This window comes from Sorex fumeus, unplaced genomic scaffold, assembly GCF_029834395.1.
Source record: "Sorex fumeus unplaced genomic scaffold, SorFum_2.1 ptg000099l, whole genome shotgun sequence".
Lineage (NCBI taxonomy): Eukaryota > Metazoa > Chordata > Mammalia > Eulipotyphla > Soricidae > Sorex > Sorex fumeus.
In genome coordinates this window covers 328,988-353,039 of record NW_026606156.1, presented here as the reverse complement: position 1 = coordinate 353,039, position 24,052 = coordinate 328,988, and the positions used below count along the sequence as shown (strand labels likewise).

The 24,052-nt window shown below is 50.3% G+C and overlaps 2 protein-coding genes across 2 annotated transcripts in view; one reads left to right on the top strand and one right to left on the bottom strand.

The window, feature by feature from the left end:
* The first annotated feature begins 692 nt into the window (after positions 1 to 692).
* On the top strand, positions 693 to 9,787 carry RAB33B (RAB33B, member RAS oncogene family). Its single transcript, XM_056134506.1, has 2 exons — positions 693 to 954; positions 7,310 to 9,787. Exons 1-2 carry the CDS (start codon positions 706 to 708, stop codon positions 7,748 to 7,750), a joined length of 690 nt encoding a protein of 229 aa, XP_055990481.1. The 5' UTR covers positions 693 to 705; the 3' UTR covers positions 7,751 to 9,787.
* Positions 9,788 to 13,931: 4,144 nt separating this feature from the next.
* The window catches only part of SETD7 (SET domain containing 7, histone lysine methyltransferase), a 37,992-nt gene continuing 27,871 nt past the window's right edge, over positions 13,932 to 24,052 (bottom strand). Inside the window, exons 7-8 of the mRNA XM_056134490.1 lie at positions 22,689 to 22,846; positions 13,932 to 18,929 (exon numbers count right to left, since the gene is read on the bottom strand). Of these exons, the coding sequence (XP_055990465.1) occupies positions 18,749 to 18,929; positions 22,689 to 22,846 (339 nt within the window). The 3' untranslated portion in view covers positions 13,932 to 18,748. The remainder of the gene's footprint in view (positions 18,930 to 22,688; positions 22,847 to 24,052) is intronic.

Genomic DNA, 24,052 nt, shown 5'->3' with positions numbered 1-24,052 from the left:
GGCGAGCGGCTGTGTAGTGGGCGGGGCGGGAGGACGCGCGGCTGCGCAGTGGGTGGGGCTGGAGGACGCGACTTCGCAGTGGGCGGGGCTGAAAGGAGCGAGGCTTCGTAGTGGGTGGGGCTGAGGGGCGCGCGGCTGCGCAGTGGGCGGGGCGGAAGGACACGGGGGTTCGCAGTAGGCGGGGCTGAGGGGCGCGCGGCTGCTCAGTGGGAGGAGCTGGAGGACGCATGGCTTTTTCAGTGGGCGGGGCTGGAGGGCGCGCAGCTGTCCAGTGGGCGGGGCGGAAGGACGCGCGGGTTCGCAGTGGGCGGGGCTGGAGGGCGCGCAGCTGCGCAGTGGGCGGGGCGGAGGACGCGCGGGTTCATAGTGGGCGGGGCTGAGGGGCGCGCGGCCGCTCAGTGGGCGGAGCTGGAGGACGCACGGCCTCTAAGTGGGCGGGGCTGAGGGCGCGCAGCTGCGCGGTGGGCGGGGCGGAAGGACGCGCGGGTTCGCAGTGGGCGGGGCTGGAGGACGCGGCGGCTGCGCGGCGGGCGGGGCGGGAGCCGTGCTGCGCAGGCGCACTGCGGGGCCGGCGGGGCGGTGGCCCCGCGACGTAGCGCGGCGCAGCTGGCGGGCCTGGGCGCGGGGGTCTCCGGGCGGTGCACTTCCCCCTCTCAGCGCTCCTGCGACTCCTTTCCTCCGCCTCAGCTCGGGACGGATTGCAGGATGGCCTCGGAGACGGAGTCCTCGCTGGAGGCTAGCTTCTCGGCTAGCGGCGCCGCGTCCGGGGCCTCGGTGACCCTGCCGCCCGCTCGCTCCCGCATCTTCAAGATCATCGTGATCGGCGACTCCAACGTGGGCAAGACGTGCCTCACCTACCGCTTCTGCGCCGGCCGCTTCCCGGACCGCACGGAGGCGACGATCGGCGTGGATTTCCGGGAGCGAGCGGTGGAGATTGATGGGGAGCGCATCAAGGTGAGCGGTGGGGGGCGGGCGGGGGGCCCCGGCCCTGCTCGCGCCCACCGTGTGCGCAGCAGTGCAGACTTAGCCAGCGGCGCTTCCCGGAGTTTCGGGTGCGCGCGCTGTACCGGGGCCTCGAGTTTCGGAAAGGTCCCGCGTGGAGCGGATGCTGGCACGACGAGGACCACTTTATTGAGGCCCGAGGAAGGTTGCTGGAGCGAGTGCGGGGAGAGGCGGTGACAGTTGCCACGCCTGGAACACGCACACGGGGCAGACAGACAGGACTTGGTGAGCCGCTGGACGCCAGACTTTCCCTTTGAGGAAGCGCTCGGCCCCCGCGTCGGGAGCTGCTCAGCCGCTTCTGCAGGAAATCGAGTGGGTGTAGACGAGTTTAGCAGACGCTCTCTGTACCCCCGAGTCCCTGCTGCAAACACAGCTGAAGGTGCTTCCGTCTCCCATTCTTCTTCAGGCTTCTTTTGGTGGCTCCTGAGACCGAGGACCCGGAGTCCTGGAGAGGGGGCCCGACCCAAGGCCTCCCGGGCTTCCGAGGGGTTGGAATGAGAATCGGGCAGGACTGAGTCTACCGGTGGGACCCACAAACGGGGCTTCATGCTGACGCTCCCCACCCCGTGTCCCGGTTGGCCCCATTTCCTCATCCTACCTCTTCCTGCTTCTCTTTTTTTGTTTCTGCGTGATCTCAGGTGGTGGCTAGGGCTTACTTGTGCCTCTGATCTCAGGGAGCACTCCTGGTGGGCCCAAGGGTGCTGGAGATCGAATCTGGGTCAGTCCTGAGCAAATGCCCTTCTCACTGTATTACTCTCTTCAGCCCTGGCTGCTTTCAGTGAGGGTCTTGGCGATGGACCTTAGAGCCTCTGTGTGGGTGATGCATGCAGGAGTAGTGTCGGGTCTCAGAGCATCGTTCCTCCCCTTACACTTTTGGGGCAAGAAAACTTCATTCCCAGCATCCTTGCCGCCAACGGGGGTGCTCCTGCTATCTGTGGCAGAGGGGAGCCAGTGCTGAAAAGGAATCAGCTCCTTCTCGCCCCACTTTGATTGCCGGTGGACCTTTGGGTGTCCTGTGCTGAGTGGGGAATTGCTGTAGTGGTCCATTGGGGGTTCTCCAAGCTGAGTCTCCTTTGTAGAGGAAGTGATGGCTGTGCCTGTATCATCCTGGGCAGACAGGCGGCTGTATCTCCTTCAGTTTCATCCCAGTAGGTTGGGCCTGGGGAGGTGGGAGAAAAGCAGGGGATTGGGTTATGCGGTTGAGTCTGGGGGGAGCACGGAGAAGGAAAGAAGGGATTTTGGGATTAGGGGCACCAGCTGGGCTGCGATGGGAAATTTAAGAGGGGGGTCAGGAGTGAGGGTCGAGGCCCCCTTTCTCACTGCCTGCCTTCCGCTCCCCAGACCGTGACGCTCACCCAAGCCGCTAGGTCCTTACTCAGCTGGAACCGAGCGGGGAAACATGGGAAGGTGCCGGCAAACTTGTGATGAAGTTGAAAGGTCCTGTTCTGTGCGGGGTCAAATACTGAGTATTGGACGGAGGGTGACCCCCACGGAGGGGCTGTCTCCTGTTGCCCGTTTGGCCCTCAGCTGCCCCTTTCTGCAATCCTCCAGATCTGGTTTGGCCGTCGCTCCACTGAGCCTTGGAAAGACAGGGGTGCATGATCTCCTTCTGGTACTGACCCTGAGCACAGGGTTTACCTCACCAAGCGCTGCTGTCCTAGGTTCCCCCTTCCCCCCCCCTGCCCTGCCCTTGATACCAGGGATACCTTCTCCGTGCCCCACAAATCTCTGCTCTTCTACCCGCCCCATTTCTCTCCTTTCTTCATGGAGTGACAGCCCCAGGTTCCAGCTGCAGCACTGAGTGGGTCCCCAGCACCGCCCCCAGCATCATGAGGGGTGAGCCTGAAAGAAATTAAAAGTTCCTTATTCAGGGGTTTTTGTTTGTTTTGTTTTCAGTGTTTTTTTTTTCCATTTGGGGCCACACCCAGCAGTACTCAGGCCTTGGTTCTGGCTCTGTGTTCAGGTGACCCAGGCCCACTGGGTACACAGCAGTACCTTAACCCACTGTGCTGTCTCTCCAGCCCCTCAGCCTGTCTTTAGATTGTTGCTGCAGCTGTTGATTCCTCTCCACCAAGTCGCGGGAGTCTGTGCTCTGTTGGCAGTGACTAACACATCTGGAAGGCTGTTCCCGGTCCCCATCCGCATGCAGGCCATTGAGCCTCTGCTTGAGATTCGCATCAGCTTGCCATGGCCCGCCTTTCTGATGCGCTTCCTGCGCGCGTCCCTCAAAACGCTCTGGTCCCCGTGTTCCTTCCGGTTCACATTGCTGCTTGTTACCTCCTGCGCTCTCCGCTCTGCGAGGAACAATCCCTTCTTCTGGTTCTTCTGTGATTTGGTGATTTGTCTCTTCTGTCGTGCGTCAGGAGTCTCCCCGCTCTGAGGGTCAGGACTCTCCCTGGCTCTCTGTGAGCGTCAGGAATCTCCCCGGCTCTCCTCTGTGGATCAGGAATCTCCCCGCTCTCTGTGTGGATCCGAAATCTCCCTGGCTCTCCTGTGTGGATCGGGAATCTCCCTGGCTCTCCTGTGTGGATCAGGAATCTTCCTGGCTCTCCTGTGTGGATCAGGAATCTCCCTGGCTCTCCTGTGTGGATCAGGAATCTCCCCGCTCTCTGTGTGGATCCGAAATCTCCCTGGCTCTCCTGTGTGGATCAGGAATCTCCCTGGCTTTCCTGTGTGGATCAGGAATCTCCCTGGCTTTCCTGTGTGGATCAGGAATCTCTCTGGCTCTCCTGTGTGGATCAGGAATCTCCTCAGCTCTGTGTGGATCAGTAGTCTCCCCACCTCTCTCTCTGGATCAGGAATCTTCCTGGCTCTCCTGTGTGGATCAGGAATCTCCCCACTATCTGTGGATCAGGAATCTCCCCAGCTCTCCTGTGTGGTCAGTTATCTCTGCCCTGGCCTGTCATCAAGGTAGCGTAGAGTGCTGGAGCTGATGCCTGTTTCCAGTTTGAACCTGCACTGCATGGTGCCTCCCCATCACTGCGGGTGTCATCCTAGAGTCTCTGACCCCACTGCCCTAGCAATCTCGAGCCTGAACATTGAAAGGCCCTGTCTGATTGGCGCCGCACCTCATGGAATCGGCCTAGAACACTGCTTGAGGGACTCAACATGAAAAAAAACATTACTTGATCACTTGATCCCCCGTTATTCATCGAGTTACTCGAGCGGGTGCCAGTAATGTCTCCATTCATCCCTGTTGCATGCTAGTGTAGCCCAATGACATCTGTTCATTCTAGGAACATGCAGAGCCTCAAACCAATCATTCAGGGTCTTGACAAAGAAGTCTGACCATCTTGTAGGTGGGCGTCCATGCGATCTTTTGACATCCTGTGTCAGTAATGGCTCTAGTCCAGCGGTTGTCTGTAAACCTCATTACGTGTCCAGCCCATCTGATTTTTGATGCCTTAGCAGATGAGACAGCGTCCCTGATTCTTGAGCGTTGACGAAGATCAGAACTCCGGATTCTATCTCTCATTTGAATCATGATATTCCAAGCATAGCTCTTTTGATTCCTTTTTGAGAGACCTGAATAGCGTTCTCATCCTGTTTTCGTAGGGCCCAGGTCTCTGAGGTGTATGTTAATGCAGGAAGAACAGTGGAATCGAAGAGATGTGCTCGTAGCTGGAGGTTCTTCATCCTCTTAGTTATTCTTCAACGCTCTTGAAGGCATTCCAAGCCGCTCTCTTCCTCCTGCGCAACTCAGGTGCCAGGTCATTCATCATGTTGATTTCTCGACCTAGGTATATATAACTGTTGCATTCGGAGATGGTGGTTCCGTTGAGAGCGAATGGAGTGTCAGGAACGAGGCTGTTTCTCATAAACATTGTCTTCGTAAGATTCAGCTGTAGTCCGACCTTTCCACACTCATGGTCAAAGTCGGTCAGCATTTGTGCCGCTTGGCTGATGTTTGGTGTTATTAGAACGATGTCATCAGCAAAACGGAGGTGGTATAGTTGCCGACCATCTATCTTCACTCCCATTCTTTCCCATTCCAGTCGTCGCATGATGTTCTCGAGGGTGCACTGAAGAGTTTTGGTGAAATGGTATCACCCTGCCAAACTCCTCTCTTGACATGGATGATTACATCTTTGTAGAATGGTGAGATCCTGGTAGTGAATCCATAATAGAGCTCACGAAGGATCTTGATGTATTGAGTTTGTACAAAAATACATATATGCAATTAAATGAAATTTGAAAAGTAATCAAATAATGTAGAACAGAAGGAAATTCAAAGTAAAATAAATCTGGGAGGCCATACCCATTGATGCTCAGGGCTTACTTCTGGCTCAGTACTCTGGGGTCACTCTTGGTAGGGCTCAGGGACTGTGAGGGACAAGGGATGGAATCCAGGTCGTTCTTGTGCAAGATAAGCACCTCATTCCCTGCACTCTCTCCAGCCTCGGAACAAATGTCTTTCTAGTGTTTTGTGATTAGTCCCACCATCATATGAATGCCTCTGTATGAAATAATCAAAAGAATGACTTAGGTTTGTTTTGGGGCCACATCTAATGGTTTTGGGTCTAGTGGTTTCGGATCTTTCTCCTGACCCTGTGCTCAGGGGACCATATGCGCTGTCAGGCAGCAGACCTGGGTAACCACGGTAAAGGCAAGCATCTTACCTGCTTGCTGAAGCCCCAGTGTGAGATTCAGTCTTAATAGACCGTGTGTGTGTGTGTGTGTGTGTGTGTGGGGGGGGGATTTGCTCCCAGTCTTGAGAGAATGGATTGTGTGTGTGCGCGCATGCGCGTGCCTGTTTATGTATGTATATCTCTTTTGGGGGTTTCCTCCCAGTAGTGCTCAGGGACCTTGTGATATTGAGGATCAACCCAGACCTTCCACATGACTAGGTCCTGCACTCCGGCTTTTCCTGCTGTCCCCAGTCTCTCACACATGGCAGATATTCTTTTTTTATTGTAATTTTTAAAATTTTCATAAGGTTGTTCACATTGAGTATATTCAGTATTTCAACACCAATTCTATCACCATTATACCTTCCTACCACCATTATTTCAAATTGTCCCACTCCCATTCAAGCCTGCCTGCCACAGACATATGCTAGATACTTTTTTTATTATGAATATCATGAGAGGTTGCCCAGCCACTTTCTCAGGTCCTGAAATTCTAAAATTGTAAATGATTGGGGTCCGGAGACATCTCTGTAGGGAGCTAATCCATTTTGAGATTCATTTGTGATTCTCTGGATCAAGGCCCTTGATGCCCAGAGGTAGTTCCTGGGCATGACAGCCAGGACCCCAAAGGGGCGGGGAAATGGGAAGGGACCGCCCATCCCAGCCGCTGCCTTATGGCCTGGAGTCTTCAGTCCCTGGTCCCAAGTACCTGGGTTTTTTTCTGGATGTTTGTGGCCACCGGGGGTTCATCTTGAATGGGCGGAGAGGGGACCCCTGCTCCATCTAAGGTGCCCTGGTGCGATCTCCGGCGAGCTGCTGTCTTCTGGGATTTACTGCTGAGTCTCACGGCAGATACTTCTTTCCTCCCAATTTCCACATACTGGAACATACTGTGGATAGTGAAACAGTTTTCTCGGTGGAGATGTTTGTGGTAAATCAGTGGTTTCCTAGTCTTCAGGAGAATGTTTTGTAGAGTGTATATGGATGGGTATTGGTTGGGGGTGACACTTTGCATGCCTTGTAATATCTATGCTGGTTCACTACGTAGTTGGGGGACCTCCCAAGTATTGGCAGGGAGCTTGGGTGCTTGGAGAACTGGAATGATGGTTCATTGTGTGGGCCTGAGCTCCATGCAAGTGATGTTGGGGCCACCTGGGTGGAACATAGAGGCCTTCCAGGCCATATGTTGCTGGCACCAAACTCGGTTCTACACAGGCAAAGCCTGCACCCCTGATCCTGGAGCCATCTTCTTTGCTCTGGTTCATTTTCTCATTCAGGACCCGATTCGTGCCTATCACAGGGTCCAATCCCCAGCCCTGCCCCAGCTTCCTGAAATGTGGATGGGACACCAGCTTGTGAGACTAAGCAATCATTAAGCTGAGCCTGGAAGGAACTGGTATTGGGAGGGAAGAAATAGCAAACGGCAGGGCCGGAGCAGTAGCGCAACGGGTAGGGCGTTTGCCTTGCAAGCCTAGGTTCCATTTCCAGCATCCCGTATGGTCCACCGAGCACCGCCAGGAGTAATTCCTAAGTGCAGAGCCAGGAGTAACCCCTGAGCATTGCTGGGTGTGACCCAAAAAGGAAAAAAAAAAAAGAAATAGCAAAGGGCACAGCAGGACTGTCAGGCACGAAGAAGCTGTCCTCAGAACACAATGCTAAGCTTTGCTTTTCCCTTCCAGATTCAGCTGTGGGACACCGCGGGACAGGAGCGCTTCCGAAAGAGCATGGTCCAGCACTACTACCGCAACGTCCACGCCGTCGTCTTTGTGTACGACATGACCAACATGGTGAGTTTCCACAGCCTGCCATCGTGGATTGAAGAGTGCAAACAGCATCTGCTGGCCAGCGACATCCCTCGGATCCTCGTGGGAAACAAGTGTGACTTGCGAAGTGCCATCCAGGTACCTACAGACTTGGCCCAGAAATTCGCTGACACACACAGTATGCCTTTGTTCGAAACCTCTGCTAAAAATCCCAACGACAATGACCACGTGGAAGCCATCTTTATGACGTTGGCGCATAAGCTGAAGAGTCACAAGCCTTTAATGCTTAGCCAGCCCCCTGAGAATGGCGTGATCCTGAACCCGGGACCCAAACCTGCGGTGACTTGCTATTGCTAGTGAATGGGGTGATGCCAACTTTGACTCCAGAAATCCTCCTGCCATCCGACAAGACGACGGAGGGTGTGAGCGTTGTGTGATGGGTCATCCTGACACGCACATGGGCACGCTCACTTTTGTCTCTTGTAGCTACTTACATTTGTTTTTGTCACAGCACCGGAGAAAAATGTGGCTTTTGGGTGAGGTTGAGAATGAAGCGAAGGTCCGAGGCTGCCCACTGATGACAGCCAAGGAAGTTTTTAGACGGCTGCTGTGACGGAGCTTGAAGTCACTGGCCACTCAGTCCTGTGTCCCTGGGACCGGAATAAATAGGGAGTGTTCAGTATGTATTTACGGGCATGTCTGAGTGGGAAATGGCCTTAGCCGGGCACAACCCGATAATTTGCCTTGCTGGAGTTTTTTTTTTCATTGTATTAATGTGATCAGTGGCTTTATGACTGGTACATTTTAGAGCCAAGACTTTACTTTTGGTGGCAGAGGGAAGGCATAGAATGATTTCAGAGACTTGATGAAGAATGACGGATGACTTTCCTAAGAGTTCTGGGTATTTGATATTTCTAAGTAATACCAGTTCTACTTAACTTTTAAAGAATGGGTTAAATCATTTTTTTTAACTAAATTGTAGTGTAGCTAGCAACAGTAAGTCAGATTTTAATGCAAATGAAGTGACATTACAAGGTGCTTTATATTTGATTTTGGTAACTTTGCCCGGTGTGAAATCAGTGGTGAATGGTTGAGTCATAACTTGGCGTGATCAGGCTGCAGCTCCTGAATGCCTGCGTGACTGATCCGCAAGCTCAGGCTGTTATCTGGCTGCATGGCCCTTGTTCTCCCGGACTCCCCATCAGTCAGTTTAGAGAGTAAAAATGGGATTAATCATCCTGCATCTGGATTAGATCTTCGAGAGTGGCCCTCTCTCTGCCGAGGCCTAAAAGCATCTATCCCTGTAGTCAGGCCTGGCCGCACTAAGCCGGGTTCTTCAGCTGGTTCTGAACATGCCTGCAGCACCTTGGCCTCACTGCGTGGCTGCTGTCAGATTAACCCGTGGTTGGTATGCATCGAGAGGCCTTTCGCTGTTGCGGATTGTTCGCATTTCCGCATCCCCATTCAGTGGTGCTGCCTCCCACGGGGTCGCAGCCCACAGTCACGGAGGCTCTAGGTGTGATAGCGCCACACTTAGATTCCACTCACAAGAAGCAAGGGAAGAAACCAAGTGGGTATTGACAAATAGCTCCTTCAGCCGGCAGAGAGGGGAAGGATCTTTTCAAAAGTAGCTTACCTGTGCTTTGTGCAAAGATGGCCAGCTTATGGAGGAAGCGCCTTGAACTCAGCATCAGCCACACATGATCTTTCTCCACAGGCTTGGTGTTGAGCATCAGGAGAAAGGAGGCCAGGAGGTGATCATGGTAGGCTGTTGGCAGTGTGCGGACTCAGATTAGATCTAGTCCTGTACAGACATTTCTTGAATCATCCTGGTGGTCAGAGCTGGATGAGTTTTAAGAATCAGATAATTGGGGGCTGGAGTGATAGTATAGCAGTAGGGTGTTTGCCTTGCACACCGTCCGCCTGGGTTTGGTTGCTGGCATCCCATATGGTCTCTTGAGCACTGCCAGGAGTAATTTCTGAGTGCAGAGCCAGGAACAACCCCTGGACATCGCTGGGTGTGACCCAAAAGAAAAAACATATTTTTAAGAAGAATCAGATAATTTTATCAAATGGACTAGCTGAAAGTCATAATCACAGGAAATAGTTTCTTAGTTTTAAGTACTCCGCGTAAGGAAAATGTTCATGTGTAGGGGGAGTAATTAATTTTTCTTACGCTGGAGTTAAAGATTGCCTGACTATGCAAATCAGTTTTGATTTGTATATATTTTTCTATTGAAAAGTGATAGCTATAATAATTGTGATGGGCGTAGCCATATTTTAAAGAAGGGAATCTGTGTACTGCTTTTCAAAACACTTTCTAAAGTAAGGGAAGAAAGTTTACAGACTTTAAGCACATTTATGGTCTTTTAGTGCTGTTATTAATGGCTTTTTTTTTTAAAAAAAAGTACTACAACTTTATTTTCTCTTGTAAGACGTTAGTAGCAAATATCCTTTATAGTTCTTTAAAAGGACTTTATTTTTCACATTAATATTTATTAATCTTAAAATATTTGTATCTCATTTATGATGATTTATTGTTTTGATTTTTTTGTAAGTTATTTTTATAAAAAAACATCTATCAGTTTTATGGGGATTAAACTTTTAGATATTTTCCAAAATATTTATAAAGCACTTCATCACGAGAAATCATTTCCAAAATGGTGGCTTTCAAACAGTTGTTTATTTTTAAAGCACAAACTACAGATTTTGTAACCTCTGTGGATTTAACTGTGATCATTAATGGAAAATATCAGATTTTGGAAAAGTCCTATTTTGAGACCACCAAAGGATCTTAATCCAGTATCTAATGTGGTTAGTTATTAATGACAATGCTTCATGGATCAGGTATTGTGAATTAATTTTCTCCTAAAAGCTAAAGGCTTTTTTTTTGATGGGGGGTGAAATAGTTTCACCCCTTTCTTTTCATAAAAGTTCAATAAACTAGCTTTGCCAAAAAAAATGGGCTTTATTTCTTTTGTGTGGATACTGTTTTGTATGGAATGAAAATGACTTATTTCCTTTATGTGACACTGTGATTTATAAGACATGGATTGGAGCTCCAGTGGCGCAATCGGTTAGCGCGCGGTACTTATATAAGACATGGATTGTATGTTCTTCACCTGGGTCCCAACTCACTGTTCCCTCCAAAGCCTAGTAATTTCCTAATTTTTGAGAACGGTAGCAGTGCTTCTGGTTCTTGGCAATGAAGTGACTCCCCAGGAACTGGCTAGGAATGACCCCAAAACAAAAAAAGTGTGATACTTTCTCTGTGCTTTTGGTACAGACTGAGCCAGACGGTAACCAACACTTGCCATTTTAGATTATATATGGTGACATTCAACATTGTTACATTTTCCAATATAGCGAACAAATGAACAATCTCATCTGTTGTTTGGGGGTTGTTTTTGGTTGTGCTGGGGAGCTCAACACATACAAGGCAAGTGCTCTACCACTGAGCTACATCCCATTCTTCTTTCTTGCATTGTTTTACTTTTTCTTTTCCTTTCAACCAGTTAGGATGGAAATCCTTCCCAAGTGATGAAATATCATAGTGTTTTCTATTGTGAAAATTAAGGGAGATAACTAACCAAACTGGTACAGTGCTTACAAGCAAACCTCCCCTCAATGAGGTAGGTGTTTCTGTAGGATGCAAAGGAATCCTGCGCAGGAGGAAGAAGTGTTTGTTTCTCCGCCTGGCTGGTTTCTTCCCAAAATCACCTTCTTGATTTGTAGACGCTCAGAACTGGGATTTTGGCTGGTATGTCACTTTCCAGACTTAAGTATCTGAATCAAAAGGAGAATCGTGCTCTGGTCCCAGTGAAGCATGTGTCCCTGGCTAGGGCAAGGAACCTGCTGCAGGAGCCCATCTGAGGGATGCTCCGAGCAAGGAATTAGAAGCGAGGCTTTCCTTTAACTATTGGGCGGATGGAATAACATGTCTAGGGCAGGGGAGGTATCAAAGATGGAAAACATGTTGCCTCTAGATTAGAAAAGCAAAAATGACTAGGAGAGAGATGGAGGGGAAGTGATAGAGGAGGCCTGGAACGAACACAGGCACCAAGATCAGGGGTCCCATGGAGCTGTGCTGTGGGGGGATAGGTGTCTGTATATATCTAAAGAACCAGAACAAAATCACTGAAAGCACGGGACCCAAACTACAATAATTAAAATCCCTTGGTCAGGGAGTCAGTGGATGAAGAGTGAGAGAATTTGGGCCACTGTTGGAGCGATAAGATTATAGGGAGGTGTGAGTAGAGATGGGAACATTTTATGCCTTAAACTCTATTGAAAAATAGCTTCGTAAATCACTGCATGAATTTTTTTAATACTTGAAATTAGGGCCATGGGGGCTGGAGCAATAGCACAGAGGGTAGGGCACTTGCCTTGCACGCTGCCGACCCGGGTTCGATTCCCAGCATCCCATATGGTCCCCTGAGCACCGCCAGGGGTGATTCCTGAGTGCAGAGCCAGGAGTAAGCCCTGTGCATCGCTGGGTGTAACCCAAAAAGAAAAAAATTAGGGCGAGGCGTATAGCTCCAGGATATAGCGTATGCCTTGCAGGAGTGAGGCTGTTTCCCACTTATAGCACCAACTCTTATAAGAAAGAAAATAAAAAACAAAAGCAAAAACCCATCCACATTACAGAAATGCAGAGTCATGTTTGCTCTCAATCTCCGTGGGACACCGTGCACACCGTGCGAGGCACCCTGGGCACCAGAGGGCGCCGGCACGGCGGGGAACTGCAAAGAGCGGGGTGCCACTACCCCTGTGCACGGAGCATCTCCCCGTTTCTTCTCTCTGGCCCTGCACACCCCGCGATTACCTGGACACCGAGAGAAACAACCCGCGCCACCGCACAGCTGACTCATTCCTGCGCCACACGACACTGGCCGCCAGACGCCTCGGACAGGACACCGCAGCCCCCACGTCCCTCTGCACCGACCCTGCGAAGACCCAGCCGGTCTCGCCCACCTGATACGGGTAAAACCCCGCTTGCAAGTTCCTCCCGGGGTCCGCGCCGTCAGCCGGTCTGCCCTCAAGGCCCCTGCGGGCCACCATCCTGTACTTCCGGTCTTGCCACTCGTACATCCGGTTTGCGGGCGGGCACTTCCGCTCCGCCATGCTGGGCGGCCCGGCCGGAAGGTAGGTTTTCCCGCCGCCACCTCCAGCTCGCGTCGGCCTCGGTGCTCCCCACCGGGTCTCTCGGTGACACCCCGTCACCTGCCTTCTCCCGGGCACCTTTCCTCCATGGCTTCCTGGTCTGTGGCACCGGCTCGGCCTTTCTCTGCCCTTCCGGGACAAGTGGCCGCAGAGCCAGCCGGCACCTCAGGCGATGGCGGGAAGGAGCAGCCCCGTCCACGGGGTGGCGGCCGGCGAGCGGACAGTGAGTAGGGGTGGCCAGGTCCACCCTCTTCCTGACTGACTGGGGGGTGGGGGGGTCCGGGGCTTTGTGAAGAAAGGACGTGCCTGAGGGGGCTGAGCTCTGAGGTGAGCGTCGCTCGGCACCTCCCCCAGAAGCCCGCGAGGCACGGCTGGCTCTCGGGGCGACTCTCAGGGCCGCTCGATGCTAGGACTTGGGGCGCCCTTTCTGCCCCCTCACCCCACGCCCGGCTCTGCGTGCGCTTCCCGAGTGTCGTCGTCGTCGTCGTCGTCGTCGTCGTCGTCGTCGTCGTCGTGCTGCACTGGTGAGATCAGGGGTGGGGGAGGGGCCAGCATGTGCGTCTTCGGAGGATGTGCGTGAGGAGGGCCACACCCTGCCGTGCTCAGGACTCACTCCTGGTGGAGGGGTGGGGGTGAGGGTCCAATATGTAGTTCCAGGATCGGACCCGGTCAGCAGCATGCAAGACAAGCACCCCACCCGCTACACTCTCTTCGACCCCTCCAAAATATTTGATGGCAATCATGCGGCCAAAGGATCTTTCGGTTTTTTTTTTTTTTTTTTTGGTCACGCTCGGCGATGCACAGGGGTCACTCCTGGCTCTACACTCAGAAATTACCCCTGGCAGTGCTCAGGGGATCATATGGGATGCTGGGATTTGAACCCAGGCCGACCGTGTGCAAGGCAAACACCCTGCCCCAGCTATGCTATCGCTCCATCTTGTGATGGAAAGTTACCCATGTTCTCAGCTTCTTCTTGAGTGTATAAGAAGCCCGTTATACACCCGGGCAGTCAGTAACTGCCTAACTTTCAGTTCTTGAAATGTTTTGAAAATGGTTACTAATATTTTATTCTTAAGTTTTTCTCTTTTTTGACTTTGGGGCACACCCAGTGGTGCTCAGGACTTGCTTCAGGACCTGCACTCAAAGATCACTTCTGGTTTGGGGGCCATATGGGGTGCCAGGGATCAAACCTGGGTCAGCCAAGTACAAGGCAAATGTTTAACTCCACTATATACTATTGCTCTGGCCTCCCTGTTAATGATATTTTTAAAAACCCTTTAAATTACTTAATGGTTTGAGCCTATGGGGGGTAGAAGACAGAAATAAATCCTAACCCCCCTCCCACCCTGAGGCCCAAAAGAAGACAAGGACAAGATGGTCTATTTTGTTTAATACTTGCGTTGTTTCTATAGCGCAATTAGAGCAATCTTTAAGTTTGCTTTTCATTACAAATATTTGTCAAGTTTTGTTTCAGAAACAGTTTTCCCTACTCTCTTGCACATGCACCCAGACACACTACAAAAAACTCATTCGTAACACAGTAAGGGCAAACATCATCCATGTAAACATCTTTCATTAATTCCCCATAATTTAAAAAACCATAGACTTAGAGATATTGAATAAGGCTCATAGATTTAGTTCAAATTGCACAAAAGACCAATCGGAGATGCTCATTAACTGAGATGGGGTTAACTTTGGGTTGCCAGAAATGCTGAAAGCGTACCCCAGGCTTCCCATCCTTAAAACAGGCTTCACCACCTCATAAATGCATTTCAGGATAGAAAGAGGACATAGAAAACCCAGGAGGAAAAACTTTTGAAGTAGGGAGCATAGAACCCTGAACCTAGCTTCTAGGACAAGTGGGCCTCTCCTTGCAAAAGAGGAGATCCGGAGTGATCCCAAAGCAAGTCGACAGCTCCCCATACATTGGCCTGTGCACGTATTGCTAGTATCCACAGTGAACATTTGTCTTAATGTGTATCATTTCATTATAACCAGGATCAAAGCAGAAAAAGAAGCCGTGTTGAGGTGCAGTATTAAGGGGGTGAACTGGGAAAGGAAGGGTGGGAAGAGAAGGGACGCTGGTTCTAGGGATGATGAGCTTGGTCTAGCTGAGAAAGCAACTTGGAAGCAGGGTGTGACATCACACAGGCAGTGTGACATCACAGACAGTGAGCCACGCTCTCCAAGGAAGTCTGTCTTGGGCTGGAATTTTGGGGGTTTGGGTGTGTAGTGTCTCTAGAGTTGAGACGGGAAATGACTGTGCTGAGAATTGGGCCCCTGGCCAGATGCTCTCTGCTCCGTCCTCTCTGCACAGGCGAGGCGGGGAGGGCAGGAGGCAGGGGCTGCTGGCAGAAAGGGGAAATCCTGTGGGGGATGGGTAGGGGAGTGAACCCCAATTCCACTGAGGCTGGCCTCCCTGACAAGTGTGGCTAGGCAGTCAGGGTGGCAAGGGATGGTGGCCAGCAAGCCCCATGCCAGGGGTCCAGTGGCCACCTCTGGCTTCAGATTCTGCTGCCCTGCAAAGAAAGTGACACTCGCTCCGGGAAACTGCACCCGCATCTCGAATGCACTCACCGGCCTGAGGACCCGGAGCGATGTCCCAGGATGCACCTCCTTGAGCACCTAACTTATACCAGGAGGCACTGGGGGGCCTACGGAACTCTCCACGGGGAGGCAGCAACATGGCGAGGTTGCCGGGAGGGTTACTGGTAGGCTTGGTTTGGATTTGTACAAATCAAAACTTGATCTGCATCATATCTCCATAGACTCTGAGAATTCTCACCCGAAAATGTGTAATTGGTTTAAATAGCACTGGAGTGATTCAGCTTCATTTAAATATCTTCCTAACCAGGAAAAGATTTCATACAAACATCTATTTACATACAAACGCATTAAAATTGGTGGAAAGGGTTGCAGCCCCCTGTGGTCATATGGCTTAAAATCGGTTCGTTGCTTTGACTATGTACGCGCACACAGCTGGCAAAGCAAAAGTATTAAAATTTTTTTAAAAAAAAAAAATGACATCGAGGCTCCAAAATCCAGAAGGAAAGATCAAAATCAAAACAGTCTCTTGAGGTATCTCAAGACTATGTCGATTTAATGTTTGGAGAACCTTTGATCTGTGGCTTAAAACTTCACAACTACCAGTCTTGCAACATAGTTTTACTTATATTTTGGAAGCAAAAAAAAAAACCAAAAAACCAAAAACCCAAACAAACCAATAACCCAGGTTGGATTCTAACTTATTACTTACTCCTAAGACAGAAGCTGGAGGCAACTGTTTTCAAACAAAGCCAAACACAGGAAAAAGAGATACCTTCTTGGAAGATCATATGTGCATTCTGTGGGTGAGTGATTTGCAATTTTATACATGAAAGGGAAATTCCCAACTTGTCACTTCTGTCTCATTGAGGAGGTGACCCTGGGTTCTTGGTTAGGGGATCAGTTCCTGCCATTTGGAGAGTAATTCAAAGGAACTGGTGACACTTGCCTCCCCCTGGGTCTTTTCAGGGTGATAAGGAAATAGCTTCTCAAGTGTGAAGAACCCTGGAAGGAGCTGAACTACAGGCAGGCTCAGAGAGGCCAGAAAAGGGATATTTTTTCCCAGGCCTGTGGTTTTTCCCAGGTCCACTGGGCTGCCTGGCCTGTGTCTCTAGTCCCTCCTCCCTCGGCCTCTTAGTCCTTGCAGCTGTTTCTCTGAGTGCATTCAAAGGCATCCAAGGTCCTTTCAAGGACACATTTCTGCAGATGATCCTATTCCTAACTCTAACATAAGGTAGTATTTACTGTAGAAAAGCTGCTAGGGAAGGTTTAGTCATGCAGGGTAGGGCGGAGACAGCTCTGAGTGAATATTTCTGTGACCAAGGCTTTCCCCACCACCTGGAAATTTTCATCATCTCCCTTGATCACCAGGCTGAGTTCTGCTCCTATGGGGCTGCCTTCCCAGACTGGCTTAAACAAGGAACTCCCCCAATTCGCTATAATGGAAATGGCCACAGAGGGAGCCCCTGGCCAATGAAGGCCAAGAAGCCATCAAAACAGAAATGTTTGGGAATTATCCAGTCCAAGGCTCAAGACTGAGAAAGCCTGGTAAAAGTGAATGGTAGGATCCTTCTAGAGACAGCACAGCAAGATCAAAGGCCCTAAGGGGGCTGAATGAAGAGTACCACCAGGGCCAAGTCCCTTTCCTTGACAGCATCCTAGTAATGACTTTTATCTGCACAGAGAATCCCTAGCCAATGTTGCTTGGAAAGGCCTAGAGAGTCTCCTGGGCAACTGGCAGCACTCCATTCACCCGATCTCAGGGTAGGCGTGTGTTCTGTTTTGTTTTTGGGGAGGACCACACCTGGTGGTGCTCAGGGCTTACTCCTATCTCTGCTCAGGGATCAACTCCTGGTGGGCCTTGGAGGACCATAGGGGATGCTGAAGTCTGATGTGTGCAAAACAAGTGCCCTGCCTGTTCTATTTATTCTGGCTGCAGGGGTGTGTCCTTTACGCTAGCCTACTCTCTCCCAGCTTGCTCTCTCTGAGAAGCTCATATTCTTTCTTGGATACATTTCATTGACCTCATTTATTTTAAAAATAAACTACTCTACTTCACCGTCTTCTGAAATTCATTTCTGCAAAACATACATAAACCCCTAAGATCCAGGGAGAGGTCAGGACTGATTCTTCCTTTTCCTATGAAGATCATTGCCTCACCTAAGTCTGAGAAGTTGACTCCCGAGAACCCAGGTGTAGGGACCAGCTCCCACACCCCATCAATCAGTTGGGTCTCATGGGCAACCTAATGTTCCCTCAGTAAGGCTGGCAGGTCTTCAGGAGTGCTGCCATATGCGAGCTGGTGCCAATTCCTGACCTCTCATCACCACAGGTGGTGGGGACACTGACCCAAACCCTGCACACTCAGAATTCACTCAGAGCTATCTGGTGAGATTCTATTTCTAGTGAGCTAAACTAAAAACCAGGGGTTTTCTCCTTATTTCTGCAGCGGTGATTATGTGTGGCTAGGAAAATGGCAGGGGAGGCTACTGATTTTGTTGCCTTTCAAATACAGGTGTTAACTTTGAACTCAATGCTTTGAAGCAGTAAGTGCTTTGAAATTATAATGACCAAGAGTCAGCATTATGATTTGGTTTGTTCCTAGTGATCAGTATGTCTCTCTCAATAGTAGCAGTGAAAACAAAATAGGACAACTTGTGAATTCTGGGTTAGAATTCAAGTTTGCTCTTTAGCTTTGAATTCAGTGCGTGGTGCTGGCAGGCCAGGTGGCTCTATGTTATGTACATTTAATGTGTGCCAAGGAGAAAAAATTCCTACCAAGGGAAATAGAGCGCAAATTTGCCACAGTTGCTGCTTAGAAAGACTAATTTCCCTCTCTTCTTCCTTAAAGTATATATTACAACGCTTCCATAACTTAATGCAAACAAATTAAATGTATGTCTTCTCACATCTTAAAGCAAAGGTATCTTTGTTTCCATGCGCGAATAAAAATGCTATAATAATGCCCCGGCCCTAGGAGCCAGTTCCCTATATTAGACATGATAATGAAACGATCATCTAGAAAGCCAGCGAGACCCACCCACTAGCACGGAGCCCCAATTCCTTTGGAGGTGCTTGCTTGTAAAAGAGAATCTAAGATACACAACAGGAATGGTGGCAGGAAATGACCCCAAAAAGTGGGGATTTGTTCACAAGGAAAAAAAAAAACACCAAAACAAAGCCATTCTATTGCAAGATACAGACCAAAGGTTAAAAGGCAAATGACACTACCTCTAGAGAATGAAAACAGAATTCTCTGACCTCGACAGGGTGCGTGCGCAAATGTGATCACCCAATCTGCACTGGAGGTGAGAAGAAAATATCGGGAGAAAAATGCTAATAATGATTCCCTCACCCCCACCCTGCCTTGCCTGGGATCATTTGGCATCTCTGTGTGGTGCTGATTCAGACTTGGCTGGCTGTGGTGGGTGAGGGGTGCGGGAGGTGGTGGGGACCTGGTCACCAGGCTGGCTAATTTTGAATCTGGTCTGAGTAATGCGATCAAACCTAGTTAGGAGGCGAGAACATCGTGGATAATGCAGGGGGAAGGTGCAGGGCACGGTCTTGGTGGGGCGGTCCCTGGTTGTCCAGCGCTCATCGGATGAACACGGTGCATAGATCCAAATTTCGGGCCGGGCATCAGGCCCCTCACTTCTGCTGCGCAGCCTGGAAGGCCTTCAGCTCCACCTGGTACCACTCGGGGGCCTCGGGCCCACTCTTACCCGGGGGACTGTGATCGTAGCCGTAGGCCACCGTGAGCTCCTCGTCAGCCTCCACAGCCCGCAGTGTGCGGATGCACTTGATGGGCCCAAAACGGGGATGCACAAACCTGCATCAGGATGCACAGTCATTCAGAGTTTGGTGGGGGCAAGTCAAAGACAAAGCAGGAGCTGATTCAGGAACCCACCCACAGCCCTCTCCATATCACACCTTCCTATGGAAGAGACCCCAGGATCCCTGGGATTCTCACATTCAAGTCTAAAAAGCTTAGAGGCTGAAGAGAGTACAGTGGTAAGGTGCTTGCCTTGCATTCACCTGACCCAGGTTTGATCCCCGTAATCCCATATGTTCCTCAGGAGTGATTTCTGAGTGCGGAGCTAGGAGTTAACCCTGAGTATCGCTGGGTGCAATCCCCAAAAACAAACCAGCCTGGTCTGGCTGTAGATCCGCCATCATGGGCAGCACCAAGTGATATGCAACCCCAAGCAGCTGGCCAGCATGTGGACACATCAGTCCATCAGCTCAGATCTGTACCCCATGAGGAAGCACCTTCAGAACATTGGGAATAATAGGAAAGAGCCCCAGGCACTCCACAGCATTGCCGGAAGCAAAGACTCTAGGACCCGCATTGATGAAGCACTATTCTCGCCTCAGTTGAAGAGTTCCTCTCCAGAATGCAGCCTGTTCTGTTTTACAACCCTTGGAATCATTTCCTCAGTCCCAGGAAAGTAGCCTTGTCTCTGCTTTTGGCATCTAAAACTGCTGACAACTTTATGATCCAACAATTCCACTTCTGGTTATCTACCCTCAGGACAAAAAATGTTCATTCAGAAAGACATAATATACACACTATTATTCACACACTTTAGAAATAAAATCAACCTAGATGTCCAATGATAAGTGGATCGTAAAGATGTGGCATATATACACAATGGAATACTACCCTGCTGTAAGGAACAATGAAATGCAACATGGCTGGAATGGGAAGATCCATCTTCAGTGAAGTAAGCCAGAAGAAGGACAAACGGTAATCTCACTGTTAGGTGCTGTGTGGTATAACTGGCTGAAGGAATGCAATGTTTGAAAGGGGATGCCTAGATCACCCTTGGCCCCAGAGTAAAGGGAGGAATAGGACAGAGAAGAAGAAAAACTGAGGGGGAAGAAGATCTGAAAAGAAATGAGGAACAGAGGTCAAGGGGATCCAAGTACATCAGTGATACAAAGGAGTGGTGTAGCTGAATATGCAAATCACATTGTCAGCAACACTGAAAACAAGATTCACACCTCAGGAACCTCAGTTTTGATCCAAAACACAAACTGCCTGTCAAGGTGGCAGGCTGGGGCTGGGGTTGGGTGGGAGGAAAAGTGGGAACCCTGGGGGAGGGAAGAAGACACTAGTGGTGGGACTGGTGCTGAGACATAGTATGTCTAAAATCCAACTCGGACTTTGTAAATCATGGTGCTTTAGTAACTTTTAAAAATAACTGCTTTCAGAGTATGTTACAGCATGTACAACTCTGCCAGTCATCTCAGAAACAAATGAAGGCCATGAACTGGGACCTGGATTTTGCATGTAGTTCTAGTCTGTATCCTTCCATTTGTCCCGCATGACTAATCAGTCACAGTAGGCTAGAAACCAACACGAGAAAGGACAGAGACTTGATTTTTCGTGGATGGACCCTTGTTTGCCTTCTGCTGTCTTTGGGATTGAGAAAAATCGGATCCTCACAAGGGAAGCATAGAACCAACTTGTTGGAAAAGAACAGCCGTAGCAGCAATTATTCCAGTTGGTTCTGCATGAAAGGGCCGTGGTAAACCAGGTGCAGCTGGGAACGTTGCTCTGGCCGCCTTCACATTGGCTCTGGAAGTCTTGGCATGCTCTCACCAGTGTCAGTTTCATTTCACATGACACATGTCCTTTGCCATTTCCACCCACCCTTTAAACAGAAGCTGGAGCCCCAGTACATGCTCCTGGCTGCCAAGAAGAGCACGTCCTTGCCAGAACGTGAATTTTAAAGCCATCTCTGAGATGCAGAAAGGGACATGCAAATCCTGGCAGTGTTCCTACAGATCAACACTCAAGTTGATCCAGCTTTTGTGAACAAACGAGAACCGCGGGGAAGAGGCCACTTATAGCACCTGCAGCATTCACAGGATGTGCTGAGGTAGGGCAGGGCCGGTGGCATCAGGAATGGTCAGACATGCTAGACTTTGGAAAAAGCACATTCAGATGCTCAAGAAACTAAAGTTTTGGTGGAAGTACTATGTAGAAGAGTGATTGAAACTCATGGAGAAAGAAAGGGAGATCACGGGGACTGGAAACAGGGCCTCGTTCTCACCAGTGTCAGTTTCATTCTTGCCTCGTTCATGGCTGGCCAGTGTTCCCTCCCTGGCACCACCCCAAGCACTGCCAGGAGTGATCCCTGAGCACAGAGCCAGGAATAAGCCGTGAGCACAGGCAGGTATGGCCCAAATCCCTGCCTCCATAACTGCCCAAAAATTAAAAAGAAAGATACTAAAGACCTAGAACTGGATGTAACAAAGAAAGCCATCGGACCAGGATAGAAAGAATTTCCAGAGTCCGAAGGCTGAATTCACAAGAGCGGCTTAAGTCTCTTCAGACAGCTATCCTTTGTAGACAAACTCCATCCAGAGGTGGCTTGGAGGTTCCATGAGCCGGATGGGGAGTTTCAACCCCTGGGTAAGTAGGATGATCTAATTTCTATCTAGTAAGAATTTTGATGGGATCCTGTTAGTCCATGTACGTCCATCCATTTGAAGTGACAATCCAGTTATATAGCTTTTTATCTAATTTTTAAACATTTTACCCTAAAATCACCCCAGACTTAGGCAGTCATAAGCCCCATTTCCCTGTACCCCCAACCGCATCTGTGCACCTCTCTGAATTCAGCCACACGTGGGGGAATTCTCACAGATGGGGTGTAGCCTTGGGTCCTTTGTTAAGTGTGCACCAGGCGCCTCCATGGACAAGCCTCAGTGTGCCTGCCAACTTTCTCATCACATAATAGGGCCTTGGGTTGATTTATTTGACTGACTGGTGGTGCAAACCTGGTGGTACTTGGGCTATTTCTGACTCTTTTCCACTCTTGATGGTGCTCAGGGGGACCATAACTGATGCTGGGAATTCTTTTTTTCCTTTGGGCCACACCCCGCAGTGCTCAGGGGTTACTCAGGAATCACTCCTGGTGGTCCTGGAGGACCATATGGAATGCCGGATTGAACCCAGGTCAGCCGCATGCAAGGCAAGTGCCCTTTCCACTGTACTATTGCCCCAGCCCCTGTTGTGCTAGGGATCATAACTGGGGTCAGTCATGTTCCACGCAAGCTCTAACTGTTTCTCCAGACCATGGCCTCAGATTTCAGAAGCTATTTCCAGCACGGATACTGCATGCCCTGGGCTTAAAGTACTACTGCAACCCTTTCATTCATTGTATAGTTTTCCCTGCTGTCCACCGTGGAGAACAATGTCAGTTTTTACTATGATTTCAAAGAACACAAATATTCTCATTGGGACTCTGTCCAGAATGAGACCATGAAAGAGCCGAAGTCCACCATGAAAGGTGGAAATGCAGCACTGTGGCAAAGCTCAAGTCGCATGCATGACGCCCTTGGCTCAATCCTGCATCCAAAGAAATCTTAGTGAGACAGTCTGCAGGGAGATGGAAGACCTGGCCAGTTTCCCTAGAACTTGGCCTCATGGAATCACTGTTCTCATCTCACCTGCCGCAGTTGGATACTAGGGCTGTTTCCGACAGTCTTTGAAAGGCTCCTAGGATCCTGAGTGCAGGCAGGATGCCTTCTTCCCACCCTTGTCCTCAATCTCTGGAAGGTGGCATGTTCTACTTACATGTCGTAGACGCAGTTGGGCGTGAAGGAGTGATTCGCCTTGTGTCCCAGGGAGGCGCAGTACTCAGTCACGTGGTTGAAAGGCTCCGGCACGTCAATGACTGTTTCCTCATCCAGTGACAGTGTGTTTCCATTTAGGGCCCAGTCCCTGCTGTCAACCTGCAGAGAAAGCAGAGGACCTCAGGGACAGGCACCCAGCAGCATCCAACCAGAGAGCCTGAAGTGGGTGCCTGGGATGGCAGGGGGTTTGGGGGTTCTCTGCAGCCCTCTGGGCCACTCCCTAACCCTCCCTACTCCAGTGATCAGTGTGGTAGAACCAGGTAGAACAACAGAATCCACAGATTTTTCCTGCCCTTTATTTCTTGAAATACAACAGATTTTATTTGGAAGTTTTAAAGAAGAGAAGAGACTGAGAATGTGCTCGAGAGAACGCAGGCTTCCCAGAGTGAAGAGAGCCCCGGTACACATCCTGGCATTGCATATGAAAGTCCTCATCTCAAGAAGGGAGATGCGGCAGACAGGTGCTCACAACCACATGGGCACAGGCAGAGCAGGAGCTCAAGCCCAACCCAGCGGGCTGTGCTATTCTGCCTGTGTATTGGAGGGTGCTGGGCGGGGGGCGGGGGGAGGGAGGAGGGGGGTTGCCAGTGATTGAACCTGGGCCTCTCATGCAAAGCCTGCTCTCAGCCCTTGAGTCATCTCTCTGGCTCTGATTTTATCTTATTTTAGTTGTTGGGAGGGATGTTTGGGTCCTACCCGGCTGTGCCCAGGGATTACGCTTGACTGTGGGGACCATATGCAGCACCAGGGATTGAACTGAACTGAGGTCAGCTGCATGTAAAGCAAGAGCTTTAGCCCCCTGGACACTCTCTCTCTCTCTCTCTCTCTCTCTCTCTCTCTCTCTCTCTCTCTCTCTTTTTACCCCCAACCCCCCTCTCCGCCTATTAACTGGACCTTTTCAAAATACTGATCCAAGAATTGATTTTCTGTGCCTAAGACCTGAACCCAGAACCTTGTATGCAGCTGCCATTCATAAAAGCGAGGGTGGGCCCACATCAGCAAACAGTCCACAGAAGTGCTGACGACCCCCGTCATTTCCGCCTCTCTCTGGTCGGGAGATCTTTAGCTCTTGTCATGAGGACAGGTGAGCCCCTTTGTGATCCCTCGCCTCATCCCTGGTCCACCTGATCCCACATCCTGTGCGCTCCTCTTCCTCCTACAGCAGCACAGGAAGGCAAAGCGCCAGGAAATGTGGGAGAATCGTGTCAGGTAGCACACAGCCAGCAGCACCAGGCCCTGCTCCTTCCCTGCCCATCCTTTCCCTTGCTGTTAGCAAAGTCCAGGGGTTGCGCACTTGGTGTGACG

Coding starts and splice junctions, on each gene's coding strand:
- RAB33B (XM_056134506.1), top strand. CDS start 706: ATGGCCTCGGAGACGGAGTCCTCGCTGGAGGCTAGCTTCTCGGCTAGC. Junction 955..7,309: donor TTGATGGGGAGCGCATCAAG/GTGAGCGGTGGG, acceptor TTTCCCTTCCAG/ATTCAGCTGTGGGACACCGC.